The sequence below is a fragment of the Rhinatrema bivittatum genome, chromosome 2, assembly GCF_901001135.1.
Source record: "Rhinatrema bivittatum chromosome 2, aRhiBiv1.1, whole genome shotgun sequence".
Taxonomy (NCBI): domain Eukaryota; kingdom Metazoa; phylum Chordata; class Amphibia; order Gymnophiona; family Rhinatrematidae; genus Rhinatrema; species Rhinatrema bivittatum.
Genome location: NC_042616.1, coordinates 452,783,778 through 452,803,237, shown reverse-complemented (window position 1 = coordinate 452,803,237; position 19,460 = coordinate 452,783,778). Strand labels below are relative to the sequence as shown.

General features: G+C 46.3%; 1 protein-coding gene across 1 annotated transcript in view; it reads right to left on the bottom strand.

Annotated features, from left to right (window-relative positions):
• POLDIP3 (DNA polymerase delta interacting protein 3) overlaps positions 1 to 19,460 on the bottom strand; it is a 93,926-nt gene that overhangs the window by 70,506 nt on the left and 3,960 nt on the right. Inside the window, exon 2 of the mRNA XM_029590370.1 lies at positions 5,298 to 5,679. Coding sequence (XP_029446230.1) covers positions 5,298 to 5,679 — 382 coding nt within the window. The remainder of the gene's footprint in view (positions 1 to 5,297; positions 5,680 to 19,460) is intronic.

Genomic DNA, 19,460 nt, shown 5'->3' with positions numbered 1-19,460 from the left:
GCAGAGTTTTCATGTGGAAAGCGGGATCTTGAGGGCCCGGTTGACTCTTGTGAGGTCTAAGATCGGACGAAGACCCGTCCTGTTAGGGAACGACAAAGTAAATAGAATACTGGCCTGCGGCAAGTTTGCTGTCTGGAACCGGGACCACCACGCCCAGACACAGGGGCCAGGCGGGGGTTTGCTCCACCGATTGCCGCTGGGACCGACCGCATGGGGAAATAGAAAAAGGATCTCGAGAATCTTGAGCAAAGCGAAGGCGTACCTGTCTCTGAGGACGTCGAGGACCCACTGGTCCGACATGAATTTGACCCATGCCACGAAAAACAGGGAGAGTCGACCGCCTAGGAAGGGGACAGAGGAAAGAGTCAAGTGAACTTCATTGTGTGGCAGGCGTAAGGATGGAGCGCGTGGGCTGGCCCTCACGAAAGGGATGGCGCCCACGGAAGGCTGCGACCAAGACTGCGAGCAAGACGGAAAAACTCCCTGAGGAGTCACCCTGCCCGCGTGGGGTATACAGTCTCTGGCCCAGATAATGTGGACAAAAGGGTGTAAAGGAACGGGATGGTTTCAGACGGTCCTTCGGAAGCCTATGGACCTTACTTTCCCCCAAGGAATCCATAGTTTCTCAAGGCCCTTGCCAAGGAGCAGCTTACCTTTGAACAGCAACGTGCCCAACCGGGCTTTGGAGGATGGATCGGCCGACCAATGGCGCAGCCAGAGGAGCCGTTTGGCTGACCTCGCCGTAGCCATCGCTTTTGCCTGGACGTGGAGAAGGTCGTAAGCGCAGCCTCTGCCCACAGGGGGTCCCGGATACAGAGCAACTTTGAACCCACCTGAGACATGCCTGCAGCATGAGACTGCTGCAAATAGGCGCACGCACCCCCAGCGCCAGGACATCAAAAATGCGCATCACATGAGCCTTGAGCATGCGGACCTGCGCGGCTTTAAAAGCCGGGAAACCCTCCTATATTGTGATCGCATAAGTAGTCCCCGGAGGGATTGTCTTGTTTTTGTTTTTTTTAAATCTAAGCATACCTCTGGGAGGGGGAGCTTATCTAGTGCACGGCCCACCTAGAGTTCTGTCTCGGGAGCGTTCCATTCCCGCAGCCACTACAACTTGTGCGGGGGATGAGAGGGGAAGGTGATTGCCGGATCCCTGATTCCCGTCAGGACCGGGTCCATATCCTTGGGCAAAGAGGCCGTAAGGGGTGGAAGGGTATCCTCCGCATCCGGATTAGTGGCAGGATCCGAGGGTACCGGATCCACCGGGAAGTCGGGGGGAGGGGCACTCCCGGGACCACCCGCGCTCCAAGGGACCCCGGGGGCTCCGCAGCCGGTCTAACCATCAATGGCGCGGAGCGAGGAATTTTTTTTTTTTTGCGGGGGGGGGGGGGGGGGGGGGGTAACAGACACAGGCTATGCACTGCACAAGGGGCAAAGCCCCCCTGAGTCCATCAAGAGCCAGGAGACGGAACCGTCTCCTGAAGAAAAAATCCACAACTTCCTGACTAAACTTTTTAACTTTATTTTAACAGGAAGAAAACAACTACAAAATCCCTAAGGAATAAGTACTTGCTTGATCCCAGAAGGAAGGAAGAGAAAGAAGGCTGACTAGCCTAGATCAGGAGACCGAAGGGAGACGTGTTGCACCTGCTGGAGACAGACAAATACTGAAGGGTTACAGGATAGGCTCTGTCCTCATAGAGGATATCCTTCAAGTTTTAGTCTGTCTCCACCTGCTGGAAAGGAGGCTCAACCCACAGTCTGGACTGATCCGGGTACGTACAGGGAACAAGCAATCATTTAGCTGACTCAGCAAGTAAATGCATATACTTATTAGAAGTTATAGGACTGAAAAATGCTACAAAACGCTTGGAATGTAGAGACTAATAAAAACTGCATTAATTCAGACTGTATCATTAATTTGAAAATCTAAATAATGGCATCTGCAAATAGGTACCTAACCAGGTATTGACTCAGTATAGCATAAAAATATTTTTGTTATGACAGTTATCACATGTCAAATAAGGGTACATTGACTCATAAAACAAAGGAAACAGCATCTAGGTAAGGCAGAGAACAAGACCGTATCGGGGGACATTAACCTATTCTAAACTGACTATTTTTATTGAAGATTGTGGAGTATCCATACAGTAATAAAGATTAAGATTTTCTTCTCAATAACTTTGTAAGAACTATTTAATTTGTTCCACGCTCTCCTCCTTCTGCTGATCGATTTTTGAGCATGTGTCTCATCGCCATTATCTTTGTGGATAACTGAAATCTTCCATTATTACTCCTACTACCAGTTTGGTTAGCTTCCCTAATTTCTCTTAGCATTTCACCGTCTGCCTCACTATTTTGACCAGGTGGACGGTAGTATACTCCTATCACTATACTCTTACCCAACACACATGGGATTTCTACCCATATAGATTCAATTGTGCATTTAGTCTCATGAGGGATCTTTATCCTATTGGAATTTATGCCGTCCCATACATAAAGCATCACCCTGCCACCAAGATGCTCCTCTCTGTCATTGCAATATCATTTATACCCCAGTATAGCACTATCTCATTGGTTATCCTCTTTCCACCATGTCTCTGATTAAGACTATGTCATCACTCACTGCTATACACTCTAATTCTCCCATCTTAATTCTTAAACTTCTGGTATTAGCATATAAATATTTCAAAGTGTGTTTTTTGTTTGTATTTACATTCTGCTTTTCAGTTGACAGGGATAAATTGTAATCTTTTAGCTCAGGTGAGTTTTCAATTATAGGCACTTGGACTACTTTTCATATTATTGGAACCTCTCTGTTGGGATGCCCTAACTGTAATGCATCATTAGCATCCTTCGATGATACCTCCCCCTCCTGATGCACTGGAGGTGGATCCTTGGGCTGAGGTGGGGTTGACGCAACTTGCAGGCGAGGACCTATGGGTCCCCACCATCAACAGGTGGAGTGGGCTGAAGCTGGAGGCCACCAGAGCTTCACCTATACCAGCCCAAGTTCCCCTCGGGTTGAATTTTTGGGTGCCGGGGCCGGTAGGACTTAGGCGGGCCTGGAGATAGAGCAACAAAGGTGAACAGTTCAGCTCAGAGACAGCAGCCAGCAGGTGGCGTAGTGTTATCTTGGACTGGTCCCAGTAAAGTAACCCAAGCACCAAGGAACAAGGCTTGACAAGAGGTGCTTGAGCAGAGAAAGGCCGAGGCCTTGGGAGTCCAAGTCCAGAAACTAAGAACAGAGGCGTCACTGTCAAACTCGGATGACAACTGGTGGTAATACGGAGTTGTAGCAAGCGAGGTAGAACTCGGACATATGGCGTATACAGTTCTCTCACTAGGGTGAGTGGTCTGCAGCCAACACACCTTCGGGTACGTTTGTAGCTCAGAGATGAATGGGCTTTCCCTGTCAGGTACATTTGTACCATGGGCTCACATTTTTTGCAACACATCAAAGATTTGTTTTTACCTTTTCTTTTTCACACTGCCACTGGTACCCTAATACATAGGATAGCCACGGTTCAGACAGATGTCAAGAACAGTTGGCCCTCTAATGCTGAGGAACAAAAGTACTCCATGTGACAGAATTAGTCACAAACCCACTGTAAGTTATAATTCTCATTTATTCTCTGGGGTACACACCACCCAAGTTTCAGGCAAATACCATGAATGGTAGACTCTCTATGGCCAATTTTCAATGGGTTTAAGCTCCTAATGGGCCCTTTTGAAAAATGTACTAGGGCCAAGTGTCTAAATTTAGGCTTCTAGTTTCACCAAGCCTCTAAATTTGGAAGCCTAAAATGTATATAGCTACAGGGGTAGAATTAGAATGGGGAAAATTAAGTTAGGTGCTTAGCAGTGATTTCCAGCATTATGCACTTAACTAAATCTCAGAAACTCAATAGCAGACTTAAGCTTAGGTCCTAAATTTGACTGAAAATAGGCTTCTAAATTTAGGAACTCAGCTTTTTTTGAATATCAGTTTCTCTGTATCTAGTTGAATCTTGGGGTACATTTGCACCCTAAAAAGGATTTTGTTTTCCCTTCAGTAACTCTAAGTTTCTTTTTCACAGTTTGTTGTTTGGTACCCTACTATAAACTGTATCCAAATTTTAGACAGATACAGTGAACGGTTGGGCCTCTAACGCCCAATGCTGAGATGTTACAAAACTATTGCAAGTTAATTTCTGCAAAAACTCAAGAGCTATAAACAATATTTGTACGTTGTCAGTGTCTCCCTAGTGCAGTGTTTCCCAACCAGTCTGCCATGGCTGAAGTGCAGGTGTGCCACAAAGTTTTCCTCCAGCTAGCCAGATCCCAATAAAGAGAGATGAAGCACTATAGCAAAGGCTTCATTTTATCTTTCCCCCTACACCTCCTGGCCTGAGGGAGGAGAGAGGGGTCAGACAGCAATGCTTATCTGCTGCTGCTTCCTCCCCTCTGCAACTGAGACAGCATGCGGTCCCACAGTCTTGCGAGATCTGCTGTCCCCGTGCGGTTGCAACTGCAGAGGGAAGCCAGCAGAGAAAGCGGCAGCAGGTAACTAACATCTGCTGCTTCCAGGACATGGTGAGGAAGTGGGAGAAAGGACAGATGAATGCCATGGAGGGTTGGTAACATAATTATACTAGGGGAAAGAGAAGGGAAGAGAGCATGATGATTCTAAGGGGTTGGGGAGAAAGGGAGGAGAGAAAAGTTGATGATGCTAGGGAGTAGGGGGGGAAGCAGGAAGGAAGAAAGTGATGATACTAGGGGGAGTGGGGAAGAGGGAAAAGAAGACGATAACGGCAGAGGTGGGGTCGGTTATGATGGTACGGGACAGGAGACAGAGGTGACGGTGTGCCATGATCAAGGGAACCCTCTGCTGGGTGCGCTGCTACAGAGAAACGGTTGGGAACTACTGGCCCTAGCGGTGGTCAGAGAGGCTGTGAGCCACAACAGGTAGTTTGTAGTGCTTTGAAGATACAAACAGGCATCAGCTAGGCTGCAAGATTTGTAAGAGATGGTTACGCTACAAGCATATCACTCCATGGGGGCAGATACCTGTGGGCATAGAAAAGCCTGGTAGCCAATATTTAAGTGGCAGGCTCCCAAAATCCCTTTCACCCACAAATTAGTGCACTAGCACTAGGACTCCAGAAGGGTCTTTCAGCAAATGTTTTGTGGATGCAGGAGCAGGGAGGAGATTAAAGGAGTCCTCTTCCCTCACGAGGCAACTATCAGCCTTGCTATAAACAGTAAAACAGACAAAATAAATTAAACACGGAGAAATGAACAGCCTTACTCACCTGGATAGTTTTGGTGATCTTCATAGCCGGGGAAGTGGAAACTGCAGTGGGGCTGGCAGTGCCAACGGGCACGCTACGCTTTAAGCTGATCTTCTCCCGCGCGTCTATGACTTTCTCACTGGCCTCGCCCTGCTGCTTCCGGGAGTTCAGCATGTCCCGAGCATCCTGCACTTTGCCTTTGATGCGGAAGCGGGCATCCTTCTGTGCCAGTTTCTCCCTTGCATCTTTGATGCCCAGTCTCTGACGGGCATCCGTGATGCCAATTTTTTGCCGGGCATCAAAAGTCCGCTGGAAGCTGGTTGTGGGGGCCAGCCTGCTCACGACAGGCTGCTGGGGGCCGATGCGGGACCTGACATCTCCCATGCCAGGCCTGACGTTCAGCCTAGAAAGGGAGAAGGGGACAGTCGGTGAAGAACACCACAGAAAGTCAGCATGAAGCACCGCCACAAATCCCACCGAGCCTGCGCTCCATGAACAAGGTACGAGAGATGCTTTACGTCCAATGCACGAGAACCTCAGCCACTGTTGTGATGAATGTTAGAAAAACAGAATTTCTCCCCTCTTCCTGAATGCTGTGGAGCCAATTCTGCCACTGCTATTAGATTAAACATTTCTATATTACTACACGAACTACCTGGCGCCACTCAGGCACACGGAGACAGTTCCCGCTCCTTGAAGATCACAATCTAGTCAAGACACACAGACACTGCACAGAAAAGCAACTCAGGTCCTTGTGGCACTCTGCTTCTAGTGGCTTTGAATCAAAATCACCAGTGGGATAAAGACAAAGCCTTGCTAAGTTTTAAAAATAATGGAAAAAGCATTTTTCTGTAATTTGCCTTTGTTGATTGCTCAAGTGCAAAGTTAGCATTTTTCTTTTGAAAACAAAAGGAAGTCCACATCAAAGGGTTGTAAAACAAAAAAAAAGCAAACCAATCGTCATCTTCTGCGGTTTGATTGCTCCCTAACAAAGACACCATTAATTACTCCTCTGCTGCTCTCCTACCTGCACAAGCCATGCATTTCCCCCAGATCTCAGGGCACCTAACAAACGCTGTTTTGGAGATGATACTCAATATCTCTGTAGTCTAGGAGTCTGCTGGAATAATCCACTTCTTTAATACCTAGTCCTGTGGGAATTCTGCCCAACTGTGCAATGCAGAATTATCCTCCCATTCTCCCGGCGCAGAATTTACCTGTCTATGCACAGAATTCATGAAAAGCCAGCTTGCACGAATGTGGCAACATAGCCAGTTCCGTGAGAGAAGGAGCTACCAGTGCAGCTGCAGTGTTGTGCCAGAAGTCCATGGGAGGAAGAGAAGCCACTGCTGCCATCTTCCTGACCCGTATGGCTTTCATAGTGAGATTCGTGTGGTGCCTGAACTCCTGGTGCCGTTTTCTTGAGACTCTGAGAAAGGCACAGGATTGAAGGCACCACGTGGTTCAAGTTTGAGAGCCATATGGTGCAGAAAGAATTCAGCTGTGCTGGGATGATGCCTACAGAAAGGGTCTGGAGGTGAGTAGGAGAGGCAGGAATGAGGAAACCAGCTGGTGAAGAATGACAGCTGGGAGAGGCAGATGGGGGAGAGACTAGGAAGGATAAAGAAGATGGATGACACTAGAGAGTACGGGAGGAGTCTAAGAGTGTTTGGGGTGAGAGGGGGCAAGAGGGTTGTGTGTGCGCAGAGTAGTCTACTGCCTTATGGTCAGGGATTCTAGTGTGCAGGGACTTTAAATTTTGAGCAATCCATGGAATCCAACGGGGACTCCCAACTGCAGGCAGCACAGACTTCTTTCAATTGCTCGCATTTCTAGCAACAACCATGGGCACCTCCGTGTTGCCACAAGCATTGGCAGCTGCAAAAGGTCAGCACCACCTGCAGCTCAGAGCGCCCCTTGAACTCCGTGGATTGCTAAATTAAAACCTCTGAAAACCCAACGCCCTGGTTAGGGTATACTACTACTGCTCTCCTGGGGCAGTGGGGGAAGATTCTGCACCAAAAAATGGAAAAATAATAGATCTTTGAGCAAAACAAATATGTATTTTCTGTTTGAATTTTAATTACTAATTAAAGGCAATGATCATATTGTATTATTTTGAAATACAGTATACAGAATTCTTCCAGCAGTAAATATCCTGGTGCTGCCAACTTTACAAAACTAATTTAAAAAAGGAAGTTTCTAAAACTTGCTTAATGTCCTGCTGATGTAGTTCCAGTTCAAAAGTGCAAACACTGAATCAGTCCTTACCAAGGTAAAATGCAGAAGCTTTTGTTCTCTTTGCTAAGGCTGCCTAAAACTTGTTCTTTCCCTCCTCTCAGCCAGCCCCTCTCCCTTCTCCTCTCTGACAGCTCCTCCTCCTTGTTCTTTCCACCCCCACCCTTGCTTGCTCTTTTTCTCTGCTGGCCCTCCTTGCTCACTCCGTCTCTCACTTTGATGGCAGTCCCCTTGCTTTCTCTCTCTCTCTTTGGTGCCCTCTACCCCTGTGCCCTTCACTCTTACGCTGTTTTTAGCACAGAACTCTACCACTGCCCCCGGAACAAGCGGTCACTGGAAGAAAGCAGGAAGCTCTTCTCGCAGGCACCACTGATCCTGCAGGAAAATCATTAGACATGAAGGTCAAAGAAAGCCCTACTTTGTCTTATGCAGGATATTAAAAGTGCACCCCTTGTTTTGTTTCTGAAAACCTAATAAAGTTTAAAAACAGGAGTGCACCATTTTGACTGTACTGGGGAAAAAAAAGAAAGCATTCAGTGATTTTTTTTGTTTGTTTGTTTTTAGCTTTTCCACAAGTGTTTTCAAATTCTTCCTCCACATTCCCCCCTAACATCCGAAAACTCCAACGAAGCTGGCTGTGAATCACAAATGACTTCAGGGGCATACAATGGGCCCAACAGCGCAGATTGGTTCAGACAGTGTGATGATGCCTTTGGCACATAACTGAGGTATAACATTGGATAAGAAAACATTTGCAGAGGAGCAACTCAAGATCCAACACTAACTTCTCAGTAACACTTTGAACAAGGTAAGAATTGCTGCTTGATGTTTTCACTCAATACTGAACAATGAAAGAGAGTACAGTTTTGTTCTTACAGTTGTTTTGGTTCAACGGTCCCTCTTCTTCTAGACTGGGCTGAAACAGAACTGGTGTCTAGTGGACTATAGTGCCCTGAGCCTTCATTTCCAAGCACTCAAGAATCCTCTCCCCATTCCTGTACTTTTGCAATGATGATCCTTGGCCTCTGGAGCCTGGTACTACTCTGGGATGGCACAGCAGCAGGCATCCCTAGCACCGAGTCATCAGGATGGCCCATTGTTACATCTTTTAACCCAAATGCCATTGGTGTTGATTATTTCTAAAGGGTTTTCTCACTGCTTACATGTGTAGGGGAGAGGACTTTTAACACAAACCTGTGAATTAAAGACATGCCAAAATATTTCCCAATAGTCAGCAAGAATGAAACCCCTGGACTATTAGGAAACCATTACAGCCTCTGTAATGCTCTACCTGTTTTTTGCTGTTTTCTTAATGGAACCACCTGAGAAGTTGCAAGAGATCTTTAAAAGAAACCTATAGTCAATTCTGTTTGAAACATATATGCAAAGTAGTACCACACACTTTACCTTTTCTCTCCCCTCCTCACACATAGATAGCTGGAACCTTTGCCAGCATCAAGAGTCACGGTGAAATTTCCTTTGAGACTCAATCTTCGGTGTCATCCCTAGGCTCCCATGTCTTTCCTCCTCCCCAACTCCAAGTTCCTGCAGCCCCATGCACTACTTTCAACTAGATAAAAATCATTTCTGTCACCAGCACCTTGGTAATTCCTCCAAAACCCAGGAAACAGCCCTGGGGGTGGGGGAAGAGAAAACAACTGAATAAACTTATTGCAGCAAGACATGCTGACTATCTCTACATGGTAACCTCATTGATTAACATCTAGACCAGGGGTCCTTGAGAGCCACAGGTTTTCAGGATATCCACAATGAATGTGCACGAGCTAGATTTGCATACAATGGAGACAGTGCATACAAATCTCTCTCATGCATGTTCATTGTAGATATCCTGAAAACCTGGCCTGTTTGTGGCTCTCAAGGACCGGCATTGGCCACCCCTGATCTACACTAAGTCTCAGCAGAGCAACTACTACTACTTAAGTATGAAAAGAAGCAAAAAGAAATATTTATATTGGTTACATGTCACCCAGGATAAAAAGGTGCCCACCCTTAGCCTCAGCACCAAGTTAATGATGGTGGTAGCAATAGTGCAGAATGTTCAGGTGAAGACAGCACTCCTCATGCTGTTATAGGCTTGGTGAATTTGTTCATGGACTCACTGCAGCAGGAGTCAGACCTTTAGCAGCTAATGTAAAAATTAAAATGACTAAATACAGTCACGTGGACCACTGAAGACAAAAAAGGGAGATGTAGTGCTATTTTTATGCCATAAATGGTTAAATTATTCTTACCTGAATTTTTCCTTCCTCGAGTCCTGCTAGACCAGTCCTCATATGGGACACATCTCTTTTGTGAACTCACTCTGGGCTATAAGGGAAATGTGGTCTCAGGCCACTGTCAGTAGCCTATCGCCAAAGCACTGTGACCAATTACAATTCCTGACATGATATCATTCAAGATTATGACACCCAACAGGGCTCACCAGACCATTCTGAGTGAGCTAAGAGGTAAGACGAAAGGAGAATAATAAGGATGTGCTTTGTCTTTGCCCCTCTCACTCTTGTGTTCCTAGTTGGGCTCTGGACTGGTCTAGCAGGACTCAAGCAAACAAAATGATCAGGTAAGAATAATTTAACCTTCTTTTTCTTCCTGCTAGACCAATCCTCATGTATGGGAGTTACCAAAGCTACTCCTTACTGGGGAGGGGGGAAGACAGGGGTGTCTCAATGATTCCCACCCTAAAGGTAGAGTCTGCCTTAGCCTGCACGTACCACCTGTAGTTCTTTGCAAAGGATTGCAATGATGACCAAGTCACTGCCTTGCCTTCTACGGAGGCTGAAGAAGCCTCCTGCCAAGATGATGCTTGTGCCTTTGTAAAGTGGGCCAGGAGTGCTACAGACACCTGTTTGCCTGAGAACAAGTATACCAAGGTTATCGCTTCCTTGCTCCAACTGCCAAGATGGCCTTGGAGGCTGCTTCCCCTTTCCTGAGACCGCCAAACAATACAAACAGCTTGTCTGATTTCCTAAAGGCATTCAGCACTTTCAGATATATCAAGAGCATATGATGCACATTCAGAAGACGCAGGCTCTTAACTTATCCCTGGCAATCGCTGCTATTAAAAGGGGGAAGGAAACACAGATTCACATGAAAGGCTGATACTACCTTGGGCAAGAAGGATGGGACTGGATGAAAGGGGACGAATCAGAGTAAAAAACTAAATAAGGGTCCCTACATGAGAGCTCCTACAGCTCCGAGAACATGTCTGGCCAAACAGATTGCTACTAAAAAGGCAGTCTTCAGAAACAGGTCCTTAATGAATAACTGCTTTATTGGCTCAAAGGGTGGGTTGACCACAGCCCTCAAAACCACACAGAAATACTAATGAGAGACTACTGGTCAGAAAAGTGGTCGGAATATGCTTCACCCATTTCAGGATCCAAATTATGTCTGGGTGTGCTGCTACTTAGGTTCCTCTGACTTGGTCCCATGTAGCAAGGAAAGCAAGTTTGTTTACCATAGACAGCAGGATGAATTAGCCATGCTGTCTGGAACATCATCCAGCGGCCCTGAGGCGGAGCTTCTCCTAGAGATCAAAGAGATTTGTTCTGTGTGGCTGCACGCATCTTCCCACGCCATCTTCTCCTCAGTCTGTATCACAGCAAAAAACCATCCGGAGTGGATGTTTCGGAGGCTGTCCAGGGAAGCAGGTGGGTCAGTATGGCTAATTCATCTTGCGATCTACAGAAAACACCGTTTACAGTAAGCAAACTTGTTTTTTCCCCCGTCGATAGCAGGGCTGAATTAGTCATGCTGTCTGGGAGTCCCCAGCCAAAGGGCTGAGTCTCACACGCTAATGGATTTAAGGCACCCTCTTCTGTAATTGCTTCTGATTGTTGTGATCCCAACTTGTCCTTACCGTGGACAACCGTGTAAGTCTTCTATCGCGTTAAATGGTCCAGAACTGCAAAACCCAATGCTGCATCTGAGGATGCCTGCTGGTCTAGACAATAATGAAACATGAAGGTATGCAGTAAAGACCAAGTGGTTGCTGGGCAAATGTCCAACAACAGTACCATGTGAAGGTACGTAATCAAGGTAGCCACCAGTCAGACCTGATGCGCCTTGAACTTGCTGTGGAGTTGTTGCGAATGCTTGGAATAGCAGAATTGAATACACTGCATTATTCAATCCAAGAGGGTTCTCTTTACTGGAAGACCAGGAGCATTAGGACTGAAAGAAACAAAGAGCTGCGAAGTCCTGTTTTCAGCATTCATCCTACATTTGTAGTAAGCCAGTGCTTTTTTGCAGTCCAGCGTATGCAGAAGGCGTTCCCTATTGGGAAAAACATTGGCAACAAAATGGTTTGTTCAAGTTGAACGCTGAAACTTCTTTGAGAAGGAAGGAAGGGTGAGTCCGAAGGGTCACCTTGTCATGATAGAACTGCAGATATGAAGGGGGTAGTGAACTAAAGTGACTTGCCTAACGGAAGTTAGAGCAACCAGGAATACCACTTTTCAGGTCAAATACGTCATGTGGCAACTGTCCATTAGTTCAAACAGTGGAAGCAAGAGCTGTTCCAGTACAAGGTTTATATCCCAGGGGACCAGAGGTTTGGTTACTGGAGGGCTGAGATATAAGAGTCTCTTCATGAAATGAGAGATCAGTGGGTGGTTCGAGACGGGGAGGCCCTTGTGTGGATGATGATAGGCTGCTATGGCACTGATGTGAACCCATACCGAAGCAGCCGCCAATCTTGGCTAGTAAAGTGTGTGCAAGTAATCCAGTAAGGTTTCTGGCGAACAGGAAAACGGATTCACCTGTTGGTCTCGGCACCAGGTTGAATAATGGTGCCTCTTAAGTCGATAGTTTTTCTGGGTCAAAACACTTGCGAGAGGATATCAGGACATTTTGGACATCTGACGACACACCAAAATGGTTCAGTATCGCCCTTTCAACCTCCAGGCTGTGAGATGAAGCGAGGAGTGCATGAGGTGCAGCAGCATCCCTCCGACTTGAGAGAGCAGATCCGCTCCCTCCCCCAATGGTATAGGAGGAGCTATGGACAATCAAACCAAATAAGCGTGCCAGGGTTGACTCGGCCATGCTGGGGCTATGAGGATTAGGTCGGCAACATCCGCAATGCATTTTTGTATGGTACAAGATAGGAGGGGAACTGGAGGGGAAGCATAGAAGAGGCCCTCAGACCATGGGATTAGGAAGGCATCCTGTGCGAATCTCTCTGGACTCGGAAACACTAAGCATAATCTGTGAACTTTACTATTCATCACTGTTACAAAGAGGTCCATGCTCAGGGTACCCCAATGGGTGAAGAGAGTGTCCGCTACCCTCTGGTTTAGCGACCATTCGTGAGGATGGAATACTCTGCTGAGATGGTCTGCTTTGGAGTTCCCTATTCCGGGAAGGTAGGTGGCCTGTAATGAGACTGTTTCTCCGTCCATTCTAGAATCTGAATCACTTCCCTGCACAATGTCCAGGAACTCCTTCTTTGTTTATGTAGAACATAGCCACCTGGCTGTACGTGCTTATCATGACTTTTTGCCCCAAACTTGGTTGACAAAAGGTGAGAAGGGCATTCCAAATCACTCGTAGCTCCAGTAGATTTATCTGCTGAGCGCGCTCCCAGGCCAACCACAAGCCCTGCATTTGTAGGTGGTTGAGATGGGCTCCCACCCCCTATCGGGGGCATCTGTGGTGAGAATTAGCTTGTGCACCAGGCTTCGGAATAGGGCGCCTTCTGTAAGTGTTGCTGGAGACAGCCACCAGGCTATGTCTCTCTTCATGGCCTGGGTGAGGAGTATTGTGTCTGACAATGGCTGAAGGAACTGCGTCCACTGAGATTTCAGGCCCCATTACAGACGACGCATGTGTAGGCGGGTGTGAGGCACCACGAATATTGCCTCTACCATGTGGCGCAGGAGGGCAAGATTTAGTGAACCCAAGGTTGTGCACAGGCCCATAATTGCTTTGCCAGGGTGCTCAGGGTCCAAGCCCCGTCTTTGGGCCCCGTCTTATCCGTGTCTATCTTTGCTTCGATGAATTGCAGGACTTGAGTCAGCTAGAGGCTGGACTTCTCGTAGTTGATTACGAATCCCATTGCCTGCAAGCAACTGATCATGGCCCTCAAGTGCAACCTGAGGATCGGTTTGTCTGAAGCTACCAGCAGCCAATCATCCAGATAGGGGAATAGTTGAACCCTCTTTCATTGGAGTTGGGCCACCGCTAGACACTTGGTGAAGACTCTTGGGGCACCTTGTATTGGTAGTGCTGCCCACTGGACTGGAAGCACAGGAGGAGTGGTGCATCGGGATGTGGGAGTAGGCATCTTTGAGATCCAGCAAGCATATCCAGTTGTTGGGTTGTAGAAAAGGAAGAAATGACTTTAGGGATTTTTTTTTTAATTCTTTATTTATAAGATTTTAAATTACAAAGTGAATTGCTTGTGCCAGAAATAAATGGATATTCACAAATAGAAATCTGAGGAAATGAATAAAAATTACAGTTAAGGAAAAGCAATTAAAGTAAAGATATCCATTACAATAAAAACAGAAAAATGAGAAGAAACTAAGGGGGGGAAGAAAAATAAGGGAAGCGAAGGAAAAAAAAAATCAAAAAGAAATGGCGATAACATAGTATTAACCAGCAGAAGTATACTAATAGCACAAAGATATTAGAGATGCAGGGGAGGAGGTGAGGGGTCTACGGCAGCAGTTCTCAACTGGTGTATCGCAAAGCACCGGCAGGTGTGTCGCTCACACACTGCTCTTCCCCCCCCCCCCCCCTTTCATCTCAACAAGATGAACACTGCTGCCATTCCTGCCCGGGCTATCAGCACATTCAAGCCCCGAGGGGAACGGCAGCAGTGTTTTGTGGAAGCCGGCAACAGGAACTTGACCTTTTCTTCTTCCTACCCCTGTGGCCCGGAAGAGGAAGTGATGTTTCCCAGGCACGCGGGAAGAAGAAAAAGACCATGCATGCTGCTGCCACTTTAATTATTAGGTATTATGTGATGTGTCTGCTGTTAGAAATATTTTATTGGTGTTTGGAGAATTTTTAATGACTGGATGTTCCATTTATCAGTTGTTTTGAAACATTTATTATATTCTAGTTTTAGAATTATTTTATATTTCTTGGGGAATGTATAAATGGAAATGTGGAGACACAAACTGAACTGGAAACAGCAAGAACCAAACTCTGTATGCAGTAAAACAACTCAAAAACATTAGCTTTTTTGGGCACTTTATTCTGTATTTGGTAAGGGTCTGTCCGTGTTCTGTATGTGTGACCCAGCTAAGAGTGTTCTGCGAGCTTGTAGTTTCTTGGTAGGGATCTATAGCAGCTTGGCTTGTTCTGTTTTCCTAATAGGAGGTGTATTGGTGTTTAGGGCCTGGTGTAATTTTTGCAGTGCTGCCTTTTCAAAGGTAGAGTTGTTACTGTTTGAGTTCCATAATGCAGGTGTAACTTTGTGCACATTAGTTTGTGTACATTATTTCAGATCCTGGAAGTCAGATAGGTGCTATATTTTTGTTTTGCACAGAATGCAGAGTGGCTTTTTTGGGTTTCCATTCCAGTTTCTGTTTCCAAATTTGTACTTTGTGGTGAAGGTTGATTCTATCTGTGTGACTGAGGTGAAGTATTTTACTAGCACATAGGCATTTGTATCAATATTATTTGTTGTGCGCATTTTATTATTTTACCTTACTGCTAACATAAAATATACAGCTTTTAAAATTATACTTGTAAATAAAATGATACCTGTATAAAAGGACAAGATTTATCACATTCACCAAATGGTATTGATCATAAAACTATGTAACCGAATCTTAATGGCACCTGTCTAGAATGTATGTTCCTATACATTTATCATCATTATTTTATGTGCCTTCCTGTAAATCGTTGTGATGGTATTTAACTTAACGATGGTATAGAAAAGATTTTAAATAAATAAATAAATAAATAAATAAATAAATAGAACGAACATGCATTGGTGGTAAATTACTGGTTTTTCCACAAGGAGAGCTATTGCACCTGGTAGGAGAGAGTGTTTATGTTGCTGTTATTGAGGTGTCACCAGAAATATCTTTTTTTTGTATGGTAAATTGAACGGGGAATGTCCTAGTTCTGCTCTGCACCCATTGTTGGGGGTCGAGGGGGTTCCTGAGGAATGCAGAGTGCATGTTTACATTTAGCCTGGTGATGGTCACATGTTCAGTGTGTCACGCATGTGAGAACCATCTGTCAGGTGTGCCCCGACCGAAAAAAGGTTGAGAACCACTGCTCTACGGGCCTCCTTGAATGATTACAATGTTCAGGTTGAAAAAAAAATAAATACATTTTCAGGGATAACGAAGTACAAAGGAAACTCCAAGGGAAATAATTTCTTGCCGAAGAGACAGGAACCCTCGCCTCTCAACTTGGGTGACTTGAGCTAAATCAGGAAAAATCCTAACAGGTTGGCCATAGAACAAAGAGGAAAAGTTTCTAAAGAAATTAGATTTAAATATGATGTGTAATGTAGAAATAAAGGAAACAAGTAAGGTACTCTTGTCCAAGAGCTCCAAAGTGGTGTTTTCAAGAAAATTGGAGTGGTGGGCCTGCGTCGACGCATTGTCTGCCCAGTCCTGCGTCAAGGTGCATGGCTTCGAAGGGGCACACTTCAACATGTCATGCTCTGGCTCGATGCGCTGCGAGTCCAAGCATTGGTCCCCCGACGCATGAGTCAGCTGCTTGGGCTTTGGCACATGGGTTGACACAAGAGTCTATTCTGTTCGAAGGGTTGCATTGTGGTTGGCGCGCTTTGCTGCTTGTGCCGGCTTTGACACACTTGCGTCATTGTCATCGGCCGGTTGACACTCTTGGACCCAGGCCACATCGCTCAACGCACCACTTCATGATGGGTCCTGGAGCGGGGACAGCACCTTGGTGGCAAGCACAGTCTGTCTCTTGGTGACCCTTTTACCTTGCAGTCCCAGAGAGGAGGCCCTTCTGCGTTTCTCAGGGCAGTCCAACTTCGGCCCAGAGGAAGGGTGTGATGAGTAGGATTCATCGCCCCCCTCTTTAAGGCATGCTGTCTCTGGGCCCGGGGCGACATACGCCTGGTTGTATTCAGGCCCCAGACATAACAATAGTTGTGTCCATCAGTGTTGGAAATCACCCTGCCACACTGGCAGTACTTAAAGCCAGGTGGTTTGGGGGCCATGTTAGCACTGAAAAGTGCTGTTGTGCTCTTCTGATGAAGAAAACCTCCGAGGAGAAGTGGAGAAAAAATCTCCGCAGGTGAATGGCAGCACAGAAGAAAAAGGACTGAAGAGATGGCACTCAATCGTGCAGGAAGACGCGCGCAGCTGTACAGAACAAAGCTCTGTGATTTCTAGGAAAAGCTCCGCCTCAGGGCTGCTGGAGGACGTTCCAGACAGCATGGCTAATTGAGTCCTGCTATCGACAGGAAATATAGTTGCTACTTGAATCTTCAGGTAATTAAGAGTGACCTCTTGCCTAGGCCAGCTTGCAGGAAATCTAATATTAGCGAGAAAACTTCTGTGCTTTTAATATGGTTGAGATCATGGCTGAAGAGTAAACTCTATTATGCAGATGTACCCTTTCAAGTGCCAGGTCATAAGAGAATGGAACTGGGTCTTCCATCAGAATCTGATCTTGCCAGAGCAGATCCTGCTCCCTGGGAAGAAGTAACAGGGTTCCGTTCAGTAGCCTCACTAGGTCTGCATACCAAGAACTCCTCGGCCAATCTGGGGCTACAAGGATCATCATGGATGGATGGATGGATGGATGGATGGATGGATGGTTCTCATCTTGTTTTTACTGTCTTGCCTACAAGAGGCCACAACAGGAAGACATCCAGCAGGCTGAACTGTGACTACAGAACATGCCAGCTTTGGCATCTGCCCATGTCGCCATTAGGTCTGTGCTTGGGTGACCCCCCATCAATCCATTATTATTTGAAAGGCTTTTGGACCTAGCTTCCACTCTCCTGGGTCCAACCTGTTCCTAATGAGGAAATCAACCTACATAGCTTATCTGCTATGTAGGTTGCTGATAGATGGAGGAGATTCTCCCGACTGGGCTACTTCCTGTGCTACGATGAGACTACATATGTCTCCTTGCCTGTTTACAAATGCCAATGACTTCCCACCTACCAGTACTTCAGAGCTGGTCTGATGGCTCTTGTCTCTAACCTCTTTATTGACCACAACGATTCTTCTCTTGACCAATGCCCTTGGGCCAGTTGGCCCTGGCAATGCACTCCCCAGGCTGGTGTCTGCCTATGACCCAACCAGGGCTATCCCTTCCTGCAAGCTGGAGGAAACCCAAAGTTGACAATGATAATCCAAAGAGGGCAATCAATGCAACAACAGTTAGTGCTGAAGCAGATGTATGTTTGCCCTGGCCCATGGGCTACCTTGTGACTGAGCTGTTCCCTTACACTACCCTCTAATAGAAGGGGGAGGGAGTTCAGTTCCCCTGCTGGCATGAGGCTCCTATCTGCTACCAGTGGCTGACTGGGCTCAATCAGCAATTCTGGCCTCAATTGAGCTTCCCTAAGAGGCAGAGGTGAGTTGCTAACTTTCGAGGTCACCTTGCTTAAATTGCCCTAACACACCAGGCAAAATGAGCTGGCTACACTAGGCCCCACATATGGAGTACTTCCTGCCCTATGCATGACCAAGGGGCCCGATGAACACCACTGCAGTGAGCTACCGGCTCCTCCCCCCACAGCAACTTAACCATACCTTGCATCTGCCACTGCTCTGTCCTTGTGCAAGCTACAGTGCTATCCTCACAACTGCAGTAAAAACACTTCTCTTTCTGCTATCCCAAAGAGATCACTGCTATACTGCTGCCTTCCTTCCCAGACACAGCCCAGCTGGTACTCACCACCTCTGGGATTTAGGCTGTCAGCTACTCCGAAAGGCCCAACTTCCTCTCCCTTTCTTTTTTTTCTCTCTGCCCCTTCAAATGAAAGGTACCAGAAAGGGGGAGGGGAGAAGAAAAAAAAAAAAAAAGAGATATGGAAGATCTTCAGAGCCTTCTGAGTACAGGGATGATCCCCAGGGGCTTCAACCAGGGCAAAACCTGGAAAAAATGTTCCCACTGGGAAAAGCAACCCTAAGAACCGTTGTCCCAAGAGCAACAAAGATCAATCAGGCCAGGGCCAAACCTAGGTTATGGGAGCTGACATTCTCACATCTGCAGTTGCGAGAGACAGAGATTACTGGCAACAGCCTTGGATCACACCTCCCTTTCAGATCCAAAGTGAGGTCATAAAAAAGAGGCGTGTCCTCTGTCAGCTGTGGAGACTGAAAATTCCCATATGTGAGGACTGGACTAGAAGGAAGAAAAGGAACTTGCATTTAAAACTTAGAATATACACAAAGACAAAAAATCTAGAAGAGTAATATTATCAAAGGAAAAGCTGCAAAAAGTAACACCTTCCAAGTGCACCTTGCTATGTTACTTATACATATTAAACCAAAGCTTCCCAAACTGTGGTTTAGGGCCCCAAATTGGATCATGAACCTTTAGCTGGGGTCCCAAATGGCAGCATTTTCAGGTACCAGAAGCAGCAGCATTAGAAATAGAAGGCAGTGTGGGCAGGTACACATTCACAGACCCTGCAGTGACCATACCCTCACCTGAATTTCTCTATTAACACTCATTCACAGGCCTTTTGCTAATTTTTATTACTAATGCTACTACCACTTTCAGATCACCATCGGGCTTGAGGCCAATGTTGCCAACATTGCTTATTTACTGCGAGTTTGGGCTTGTTTTTTTAGCAATTCACTTTTTTTTTTTTTTTTTAATGCGCAGGTATTATTGGGCTTCTTTTTTTTTTAATTCATTTTTTTTGGGCTTGATGGGCAGGACTTGCGCCATGCTGCTCCTGCCACCTCTGATTGGCTGCTGCTGCAACTTCCTGTCTCTCTTCCAGTACACCAACCCCAG